Source organism: Hibiscus syriacus, unplaced genomic scaffold (genome assembly GCF_006381635.1).
Source record: "Hibiscus syriacus cultivar Baekdansim isolate YM2019G1 unplaced genomic scaffold, ASM638163v2 tig00110223_pilon, whole genome shotgun sequence".
NCBI classification, from domain to species: domain Eukaryota; kingdom Viridiplantae; phylum Streptophyta; class Magnoliopsida; order Malvales; family Malvaceae; genus Hibiscus; species Hibiscus syriacus.
Window position 1 is genome coordinate 1,137,432 of NW_024062636.1, and position 12,206 is coordinate 1,149,637.

The following is a 12,206-nucleotide window of genomic DNA, read 5'->3' on the forward strand; positions in this document are numbered from 1 at the left end:
TTTGTTTTACAGCCTTTCATATCTCTTTGGTTGTATTAAGAAACATGCATGTATCACTGATCTCTGGTACCATGGAATTCCATAATCCGGATATTACAAATGAATCTTGTTCATCCCAAGAATCAAACCTAGGATCTCCCTCCTTAGGCCCAAGTCCAAGAAGATGGCTTAATGTACCTTTACCCTTTAGAAATGTACGAACAAGCTAAGACCATTTAAGGTAGTTTTTTCTATTCAACCTACAGGCAATTTGTATATTCTGCAAGTCACCTATCGAGTTAGAATAACTCTTTTCATTCATTGTGACTCTCTGATCCGTCTCAGAACTGCTGAGACCGACCACCTTAACCATGTTTTTTCACACTCAAGGAAGTCTTTAGGAATAAAAAAAGATTGCTAAACCGAGATTAACAGAACCTAGGAATGAGCTTAAAAAACTCTGATACCATGTTAAAAGTAGAGTAATTCTCTGTAAAACTCATGTATTTTTTGTAAGATTTGTTACATATTTATATACAAGTTGTAACATTAACTTAGGAAACTCTTAAGCTAGAAAGTAACTAATTCTAGGGAAAGATACAATCCCTTAAATTTAGGGATTGTAACTACTAAAAGATATTTACAGAATCATATCTAATTGCTCAAAATATTTCTAATTTAGGAATCTATTTTCTGACATTTATGATGAATTTTCCTACTGATATACTATATGATAAACTGTTACTGGAAATGGTGTTAATTTGTCTCATATGCTGTTTCTTTTTCTACCTGGTTGACTTTTGAGCTAGAGTGTGGAAATGCTATGTTGAGGAAAAGAAACCTCAAACAAACTCGAAACATTAGCAATGATATGTATGTATATATGGTGAATGGATGGCTGAGTGGGAGTTTGTTTCCTTTTTTTTTTGGGGGGGGGGGGTACCTAGCCATCAGGTAACTACTCTTACTTTCATCCTTCATTTTCTTTCAACCTGGACAAGGTTATTATGTCTCGTGTAACTGAAATGTTTCCAATAAAAATGTAAGATTCTTATCACATCCATATTGCATCAGGATTCACGGTATGTTGGGGCTATTGCAGGGCTTGCTGTTGCAAAATTATCTTTACATATAGGTTGATGAGATCACCTTCACCACATCCAAGAAAGCAACCGAAACGTCAAGCTCCAACAACTAGTAGCACTGATATCAGTACCCAGTCAAACGTAAATTTGATGCCTTCTGGAGTTTACTCATCTTCAGAGGACTTAAGAGCAGAGAATGTAGTTGATGAGTTTTTCCAGCCAATATGAATTCCCCTCTTTTTAGAACAGTTTGGTATGTTTATCAATGTCAATTAGATTTGTTTGTTTGCAGTTCATATCTCTTTTCCATCTTTTGCAGCCAACATTGGAGCAAATAGTTAGGCAGAAACTGAATGATGGTAGAAAGGTTGCTTATAAATACTCCTTAATGCTGTAAGTAATGTTTAGTACTTAGATTGTTTGTGTCCCTTTAATAAGTATTAACAATCTATGCTCACCAAGAGCAACAGAAAGTTTTACCTTAAGAAATGAGATTCTTTTGGAAAGTATTTGTGCCCATTCTTTCTTAAGTGATTGTGGGTGTCATTAAAGTGATGTTTGCTTGAAAATTTGTGGTTTATACTTTATACGAGCCTTCTCATATATAGCCATACTATTTGAAGGGCTTTCTCTTCTTAGTATTGGGTTTGATAGAAAACTTGTTACTGTCAATTGGTTAAATGGCCCAATCACATTATTTAGTTTTTTTTTTTGGACGTTTTATCAGAATAAATTGCTAATATAAATGATAAAAATATAATTTCTACTTCCTGCCAGCAGTATTAATCAATGTTTTAACTGAATTGCTTTTACAGCTTCTTGAAACTTAACCTTTGGAAATTTTCCCTTGCACCTTGAATGTGCACCCAAGTCTCATATGACAAGGTTTAGTACTTCAGTTATTACTGAGGGCCATTACCTGGTGCCATACCACTGCTAGTGGCTGAACTAGATGAACTGACTCGGTTTTTTTTTTACTTGTTTCTATGATTTAGAATGCATGAGCTATTGGAAATAGTTAAAATGTTTCATATAACTACAAGAAACTTGAGCTCAACCTTTTCAGAAGCAAAGTAACCTCAAGTTCAGCTAACCTGATTTTTATGCTTAATTATGACCGACTTTCAAGTGTTGGATATGTTGGTATTTGATGCTTAGGCAGTTATAAGGCCATTGGAAGACCCCTTTTTTACTCTTTCTTCAACTTTCATGTTTCGACAACTTATTGGTGTAGGTAACATGTCGTTCACTTGGAGTGGTCCTTGAGGAAAGCAGTCCAGAGCAGCTGCAGGTGCGGAAACTTTTTTGGCAAGCTTCATTTTTTCAACTAGTGTTTGCGAATAATTAATTTGGTTTGTTTCATTCTGGATAGAAACAAGCAACCGTAACGTCCTCTGGGTGTTGAATGTGCTATTGGAGATTACCAAATTTTGATCTTTATCTCACGGAGGTGAGTTCAAACATGGTTTTATATTATTGTTTATTCTTATTTTTTCAACCCTATAAATAGATAGGGAAGCACTCAGAATTTGACAAGAATATATTAGGGGGAGAGAAAGGAAATTGGGGGAAACAAATAGAATTTAGAAGAAAACCAGATAGAATAGAGGGAGAAAATCTCGATGACCAAAATCACAATACCTCAAATAATCAATTTTTAATGCCCAATAGAAAGAGAAATAAATAGGTACTTGGAAAAGAGGATCTAATATTAAATAACCTTGATACATGTGAATATTACAATCAGACATGTAAAATATAACATTTAATCATAACATAATACCATAACTATTATATATGCGGTATTCCTCATTTGTTACATGCAATAGTAGCATAGTACTTCTTTATCATGGTTTTGCAATAGTTTATGGGAATGTTACATGGGAATTAGAGTTGCTAGATCAATCGGCTGGATCGGTTTAGGCCCTGTTTACATCACTTTGAGCGAAAGTGTTTTGGGGGTTAGAAGTATTTTTGAAGCCGAAGCAATGCTAAACAAATATGATTTCTTCGAAAAGAAAAAAAAAAGTTGGATCAGCATTTGAACAATATCTCTAAACCATAAATCCTTAATGAAAGAATGCACGAGGAAAAGACTACAGGGTGAATCCATGAAGAATGTTGATGTGAGTAGAAAAACTCTCAATACTCGTCCGTCAAAAGCTTCTCTCTGGTGAGGAAGACAAACACAAACACGTAGTGACAGTCGTGGCCGAATATGTCCCAGAAGGGATTGAACGCTGATCGATTTGAACCTGCCACGGTTCCAGTTACAACTGGGAAAAAGAGATCCACCAATGCACTGAAGAAGCATATAAACAAAATGATTTAGAAATCCCATGCAAGGATTTCACCAGCTTTGAGAAAAGTATGTGGTTAACATGTATCAAAAACTTACGGTAGGGGACAAGTTTTTCTTTTTGCTTAGATGGTTAGAAAGGCGGATGGTCGGAAGTGGAATCAGGGATTTAGGGTCGACATCAAGGGAGATTATCGGCAGTAAAGTCTAACAATCTGGTGGATACACGATCAACGATAACGGCAAGGGCAGAGGCAATTGGAGTAGATATTTTTGGATTAAGATTTTAGAGGATTTTTATATTTTAGAAAAAAATTAGATTTTTTTTAAAATAAAAATTTCAATTAGGTATCTAAATGTATCATACACTTGAATCGACTCCAACTATATTACTCCCTTTAGTTCAAACGGTCCTCCTTTGATGCTCAAGCTTCCCAAATGCTAAATCTAAACCCAAGTACTACTACTAGTGAAGAAGAGTGGAAAAATGGCTTCGTTTCGGCTGACTAGTTTTGCCTTACGCGCCCTCCTCAGACCGTCTCTATCTTCTTCACTCTCTAAATGCGGGGCACTGCTTTTGAGGGGTGCTGGTTGTACCGTCAATGACCTCCTTGATCGGGATATTGATGCTATGGTATCTTTAATTGTTTCTTCACCCTTTTTGTGTGCAATGTCACATGTTTTTGCTGGCTATGATCTTAATATATAGTTAAGAATAATATGAACTTGAAGGATCCTGATATAAGACAACTGCATTTTATTTTCTACTTATGCACATTTCTGAGTCTTGACATTTATATTTTCATTGTTCCAGACATTTGATTATTGGAGCATTTTGCACGCAGGTAGAACGTTCAACGTACAAAGCTAAGACCTGTTGCAAGTTGTCTTTTGACACCATTTCAAGGAATTTGTTATCTTGGTTTCCAACTGCTCTTGGGTTTTGGAATTCTCCTTCAACTTAATAATTATAGCTTAGAGTTCTTTCAATTGTTGCTTCCGGTTATCTTTCCAGTGATTTGGATGTATGCAACTTTCCCAAAGGACTTACATAGTTTTACATGAGATTTTCCATTGATGATATTGGGTTGGACCTAATCACAGGAGGTCTGTTTCATATGATCTAAATTTTAGTGTTGTCTTTCTCAATTTCCTTTGAAAATTTGGTGAAATCAATCTAGCTAGTTGTTACACTATTTTGATTTATGTAACTGACATTGCCTAACGTTTTCTTGCAGCCGGATATTAGGAGCTTTGTCCTTGTTGCTAGTCTTCTCCTATCCTCTCATGAAGAGGTTTACATTTTGGGTGATGATATTTTCATGTATCTTTTCTTCTTTTGCGCACAGTATTGTTTATTTATTAACCTTTGATTCATCTGGTCGATTCAGCCCCAAGCCTATTTGGGTCTGACCTTCAACTGGGGAATATTATTAGGTTGGTCGGCCATTAAAGGAAGCCTTGATCCAGCCATTGTGCTTCCACTGTACTTTTCTGGAGTATTATGGACTCTTGTGTATGATACAATATATGCACATCAGGTACAACTTTATCTCATGAAAGCTATAAGTTCTTCATGTTCTTTACAACTTTTACTTGAGTAAGATCCTAGCTTGAAATGATCTGTTATTGTTAATTTTGAGGAACTAGTATGATTCTGTTTAGCTAATCTCTTATTTTAATATATTAGATAAATGAGAATGTAGTTACTAATTTTTTATATTTTAACTCTGGTTGGTTTTAGTAGGGGGGATAGCTTGCAGTGATAATTGAGGCTGGTCTTTTCAGATGGTTACAGTTTAACAGGAATGAGGATTGATTTATGGAGCTAACAATGACTTTCTTGTGAACCTAACTTTTTATAGAGTGTGTGTGTGTGTGTGTGAAATACAAATTGAAAGGAGATAATTAAAAAAAAGATGAAAGGACGGGCACTAGTAGTTCACAGTATCTGTAAATAAGTTTGTAAGACCCAAAGCGAAGAAGACTTTATTTGTTAATTAATCAATCCTTCTTAAGTTGCTTTTTTCGTTTTTCCCCTTCCATGAAAACTCCCACCGAACAAAAAAATAAATTCTGTGAGGTATGCCATCTCTCTGGATTAAAGATTTGTTTTCCAAGATATTGGAACCATGAAACAATAGGAAATTATAGCTGCTTTGACATTGAGAACTGTGCATTCAAGATAAAGAGGATGATATTAAAGTAGGTGTTAAATCTACAGCCTTGAGGTTTGGGAATTCAACTAAAGAGTGGACTACTGGGTTTGAAATATCATTGCATAAGTAGTCATGCTCTCAGTGGATTCAATGCTGATATAGGTATTTTCCTGCCTGATATTTAAATTTTTCTAACCCGTAATTTGCCTATAAAAACCTTTTGTTTTGCTACATTTTCTAAGATACGTTTGAGCAGGGTGGTCATATTATGCCTTTCTCGCAGCAGCATCTGGACAATTGGCTTGGCAGATATGGACCGTTAATCTAACATGCCGTACAGATTGCCATAGGAAGTGTGTGATAGGTTTAAGTCATTTGGCTGCTGTGCTTGTCAATATATCCTAATACGCTTGTACTTTTGGATGTAAACAGAGAAAGTTACAAAGCCTACCCAAGGATCTTAAACTTCTTTAATGCCTTCTAGCTGGAGATTCGGTTTTCTTCTAAATGTGTGTTTTCTTTTGTACTTAGCTTTCGTCTTGCAGTTTGTCTCATTTCTTTCTTTTTTCTCTTGTAACAGGTTTTTGTCCAACAAGTGGTTTGGTGCACTTATTTTCAGCGGGATTTTATTTGGAAGAGTCTTCTCATAAAGGTATTCTTAAATTCTTTATAGCTAAGCATGCACCCATAGAGAAGATTTTGCTTTATTCTTTTTATGACGAGCTTAGTACTAGTTGATAAGGACCTTACTGGTATTATATTTGATTTCATATATGCTTGGTGAATTAGACATCCCAAACGATTGAATTTGCAAAAACATTTTTGAGTGCTTGTAGTTGTTTTGGTAAACTTGAAGAGAATATGGAACTGGAAAATAAGTTGTTCCATTTTCATTTCAATGGGAAAAGGGAAAGAGGGTAAACTACATTAAGTGGGAGCTACTTGAGTTGGTTCCATTCTCATTTTGATCTGATTCCACCCAATAACTTAACACACCGACTATATCCATATACGACTAAGCAAAATTCCTATTAGCTTTCTCGAAGGGACGTCTAACAATCCGAAAATCATTTGTATACCCTCATCTCCTTTTAGCATCTTGCCCTGCAATGCTAGTAGAAAGTAAGAACGCATGCAAGCGATAGGCAAATCTAATACCAAAACTCTTGAGAAGTGTCGTCCACCATATCCAAAATGTAAAAAAAAAGCATAACTACCTACATGTTTCGAGTGGACCGAGGAGGGCTGGCGGGGCAATCTCCTCGCATGAAAATTTCAAATTCTCATATATTTTAGATATTCTCTTTATATTTCATATTGATAATTTCTAAGTTTAAGCATAGGACTCCAATATATTAGTTTCCATTTCAACCATATCGCCAATATTTTCACCAATATTGTCGGCTATCACCTCAAAAACACCACCAATTCATCACCATAATAGAGCTTGAATATGTTGTTTCAAGCATAGCAACTTCAGCCCGTGGTTGACTACCAACTAGACCTTTTAGTGCAATCACGGATTCAGCCTGTATTGCCCAAAATATAAATATTATGAGGAATAAATTTTGGGTTTAGTTTCTCCTGTTTGAGCTGATAGATGTAAATATTAGGAAAATAAGAGGGGAAGCACCAAATTTTGATAGTAAACTCACAATATTTATAGGGAGGGAGTTGCAGATTCTATTTCTAAGCCATTAAGATAATTCAGTTGTTTTTATGGCTGAAAATAATAAATGTGGAAGTCAAACTAAACATATTGATATAAATATCTATTTGTAAGAAAATATGTTAAAGACATATACAAGTTTAAGATCATGTAGTCATTGTTAAACTTGCTCTAACCTTGTAAATTTTCGTTGTTCAGAACAACTATAAAGAAACTGTTAATTTTGATATTTTTTTTATATTTTAGTTGTGAACATATTCATTTTATTATTGTGAGAAATGTCATTAAAATCGGATCTAAAATAAATATTGGGTCCATTCATTACAAAACTTGGACTAACAATTCAAGTTCTAAGAAGAAATATCGTCATGATTTGTATATTATATTTTGAATTTAAATATTCATAGATAATAAGGATCTACTTCATATAAACTCAACCCGACCTGTGAAACAAAAACTGAAGTTTTTAATGGCGGGATATTAAAATGAAATAAAATCTAAACTTCAAGAATGGTTTCAAAAAAATTAAAAGTTTAGATATTAAAATGGACCAAAACTGATAGTTTAAGTACTAAACACATAATTTACCCTAATATTATGTTGTATTCTTGTGATTAACTAAACCTAACTTTGCTTCTCATACATGCTTATAATGGATTTGTTAAGGGTTTCTTTCTTTTTCTAATGATACATGATTAGGATTAGGGATGGGCATGAGACTCAAACTCGACGGGTTCTGATCTGAACCAACCTAATCGGATTTTTTTTATAAAAAAAACAAGTTCAAGTCAGATTCAAGTTTAGGTGCAAAATACTCGATCAGAAAAAATTATAATTTTACATTATATATTTAAAGGTAATTGCAATAATTCAACCGACCCGTCCAATTGACAAGACTGCGAATAACACATTACGCGGCTTATAGAGTTCAAAGACCTTCTCTGCTAGTATATCAAACAATGATTCCTCTAAAAATTAGACAGCTGAAAACAAATAATTTGATATGGTACAACCAAAAAGAAATTATATTGGAAAACCCACAAAAATATATTTCATTTACTAAATTTAAATTAGATAATAAAACATATTTGTAAAATATTTAAAATCTTGTTCAAGGAAATTGTCCAAGTCAAACGATTAAATTAAGTGGACCAATAACAGAAAAAAAAAATCCAACCTATTTGATCTACACTTTTTAACCTGACTAGAAATAGCAAGAAACATACTTTATCAATTGAAATTTTTATGTACTATTCACAGTGAACATCAGAAAAAAACATATATTAAAAAAATTTGAATGATGATATGACTATTTATGTAATATGTCTATCTATTGAAAAATAAAATCAGACTAGATTCTGCATCTAAGGGGATCTTCCCCACCCGAAATAAGGACAATGATGACGCCAGACAGAATAGTGATTATCCTGTAGGCTAGTTCCGACAGACGATTCATAAGAGAAAATTCGCCCAAAAACCAGAGAAAAAAAGTCTCTAGGGTTTAATAAAATATTATAAAATCAAACAATGCAAAAAGCAGTCCACAAGCCGGACTGTTATAGCAAAAAAAATCGTCTTTATTCGAATTTTGCCAAAAATAGCAAAATCCCGAAAATCACTCTAACTTGAAATTCGAAATAAAATAAGCAATCTCCCAAAAATCCGGCCTAAATCGGATTTAAATTGACTTCCTAATTAACAATCGAAATATTACCATAAATAGTAAAAAAATAACTAAATCTAGTGATTCGGAGGGGAAAACGGCAGAATTTGAGGTTGAAAAAAGGCCACATTGAGCATAGCTCATGTGGAGAGCGTGCGCGTCGAAAAGAGCTTTCCGGATTGGGGTCTTATGCGCGATTCTGACACCTGTAGCCAAAGTTATGGCCAAAAGACTGAAACATACTCAAAACGACCCCAATGAGGAACATGTCACAATCAATTCCCGCCTTTGCGCTGATCTGCCAACTCATGGTATCTCAGCGCCATCAACGTGCAATCTGACAGCTCAGCATCATCTGTCTCGGATCCCCCTGCATCAGTAACCCCGGGTTGGAAAGAACTCGTCCTCGAGTTCAGAGTAGTGTCATCAGGATCCACAAAACAATGACTCAGGTGCTTCACATTAAAGACATCAGAAGTCTTCAAGTGACTGGGGAAGTCGTAACCTGTAAGCATTATCATTGATCTTCTGCACGACCTCACAAGGTCCAATCTTCCGATCCTTAAGCTTATTATACTCACCAACAGGAAAACGATCACGAGTTAATACAGCCCAAACAAAATCACCAACATCAAAAAGTACCTGACGACGATGATTGTCGACCCGAGTCTTGTACTTGGTATTGCTCTCATGAATGGTCTGTTTCACCTGCTCATGGATACCCCGAAGATACTTTGCCATCTCATTGCTTTAGGACTGAAACGTCCTATACGTGGAATAGGGGCTAAGTCCAACACCCCGGATGGGTTCTGACAATAGACAATCTCAAATGGGCTTAAACCTGTGGTTCTGTTTTTGATCTGTTGTAGGCAAATTCTGCCTGAGGCAATGCCAAATCCCACTGCTTCGGCTTCGTTCCTGCCAAACACCTTAAAAGGTTTCCCAAACTTCGGTTCACCACCTCAGTCTGGCCATCCTTCTGGGGGTGGTAGGCGCTACTGAAATTCAACTGCGTTCCCAGTTTCCCCCACAGGCTCTTCCAGAAATGACTGATGAACTTAGTATCACGATCTGAAGTGATGGATCGAGGAACACCATGTAAACGCACAATCTCCTTGAAATAGAGATGGGCAATCCGGTCAGCATCCATAGTCTTTCTGCAAGCTACAAAATGAGCCATCTTGGAAAACCTGTCAACCACAACAAAGATAGAATCAGAGGCCCTTTGGGTGCGGGGTAAGCCTAGTACAAAATCCATGCTGACATCGAACCAAGGAGCTTCAGGAACAGGTAAGGGAGTGTACAATCCCGCATTGGTGAGAACTCCCTTAGACCGCTGGCACACATAAAAACGGTCCACATAATGGGCCACATCACTAGTCAACTTGGGCCAATAAAATTCAGAAGAGATAAGGGCCAATGTCTTATCTCGGCCAAAGTGTCCCTCATTATGGAGTTCACTTATAATTTGCTGCCTCAATGAACAATCTGGAATGCACAATTGTAATCCACGAAACAGATACCCATTATGCAAAACAAAATCATGACGGTGACCCTCAGTTACCTCCTGAAATATCCTTCCAAAGGAAGGATCAGCTGTATACATATCTGTGAACGTCTCAAATCCTGCAACTTTAGTACTCATGGTGGTGAGAAGTAAGGTACGACGACTCAGGGCATCTGCGACTCGGTTCAAACTCCCTGCTTGGTGCCTCAGCGTAAAAGTGAATTCTTGCAAGTATGCTACCCACTTGGCATGACGTCTACTCAGCTTGTGTTGGCCATTGATGTACTTCAAGGCCTCATGATCGGTAAACAGAATAAACTCCTTCTGTACTAGGTAGTGACGACAATGCTTCAGGGACTGAACTATGGCATAGAACTCCAGATCATAAGTGGAATAATTTTTCTTTGATCCCGATAGCTTTTCACTGAAAAAAGCAACCGGACGACCTGCCTGACTCAGAACACCACCAATGCCAACGCCAGATGCATCACAATTTACCTCGAACACTTTGTCAAAATCTGGCAGTGCCAAAACTGGAGCCTCGGTCATCTTCTGCTTGACCAGTTGAAAACTGGCCTCTGCCTCCTCAGACCACTGGAAATCACGCCCCTTGAGGCACTCTGTGATAGGGGCGATCAGAGTACTGAAATTTCTAATGAATCGACGGTAAAAAGACGCCAAGCCATGGAAACTTCGGATGTCATGTAAGGTTCTTGGTCTGGGCCACTCCAAGACTGCATCTATCTTTGACTGATCTGCATGAACACCATCAGTAGACACAACAAAACCAAGAAAAGTCACAGAAGTAGTGAAGAAAGAACACTTCTTTTGATTGACAAACAAGCACTCCGTTTTCAGCATCTCAAAAACAGCACGGAGGTGATCGAAGTGTGAAGTCCATGTTGGACTATAAACGAGGATATCATCGAAGTAAACTACAACAAATTTCCCCATAAAAGGCTGCAAGACCTGATGCATAAATCTCATGAATGTACTGGGCGCATTGGATAACCCAAAAGGCATGACCATCCACTCATACAACCCTTGTGGCGTTTTAAACGCCGTCTTCCACTCATCTCCAGGCCTTATTCTGATTTGGTGGTAACCGCTCTTAAGGTCAATTTTTGAGAAGATCTTAGAACCAGATAGCTGATCCAACATATCATCTAGACGGGGAATTGGAAACCGGTACTTCACTGTAATTCTGTTGATCGCTCAGCTGTCAACACACATACGCCAAGAACCATCTTTCTTTGGCACTAACAGAGCAGGGACTGCACATGGGCTCATACTCTCTCGGATATAGCCCCTCTCCAACAACTCTTCCACCTGTCGCTGCAACTCTTCGGCCTCCTTGAGACTGAGGCAATATGCTGGTCGATTTGGCAAACTTGACCCAGGAACAAGGTCAATTTGATGCTGAATATCCCTCATAGGTGGTAGTCCAGGAGGAAGATCCTCTGGCATCAAGTTAGAGAATTCTGCTAGCAGCCGCTGCACCTCTACTGGTAAATCTGTATCCACGTCTACTGCATTGTTCTCGCAAGGTAGCAAGGCATAGACCACGTCGCCATGCTCAATCTCATCTAAAAACTTGGACATAGAAAGCAGATTAGTATTATGGGTTACTGGGGTAGGAGTAAGTCCTTCCCGCCGGGGTGCCAACACAATCTTTTTTCCCTTGATGCTAAGGGAATATGTATTCTTCCGTCCATCATGAATGACACTGCGATCATACTGCCAAGGTCGACCCAACAATATATGACACGCATCCATAGACACAACATCACACCAGGCATTATCAAAAATATTTTCTACCAATTGAAAAAGACACGAGGCATCGCC

At 37.2% G+C, this 12,206-nt stretch overlaps 1 protein-coding gene across 1 annotated transcript; it reads left to right on the plus strand.

Moving 5' to 3' along the window:
- The first annotated feature begins 3,850 nt into the window (after positions 1–3,850).
- Positions 3,851–6,220, plus strand: LOC120114436 (4-hydroxybenzoate polyprenyltransferase, mitochondrial-like). The gene is given in 8 exon segments (XM_039135360.1): positions 3,851–3,997; positions 4,213–4,343; positions 4,602–4,671; positions 4,755–4,900; positions 5,544–5,640; positions 5,642–5,684; positions 5,779–5,875; positions 6,103–6,220. Coding segments are annotated over 8 exon segments (801 nt in total). The 3' UTR covers positions 6,173–6,220.
- The last annotated feature ends 5,986 nt before the right edge of the window (positions 6,221–12,206 follow it).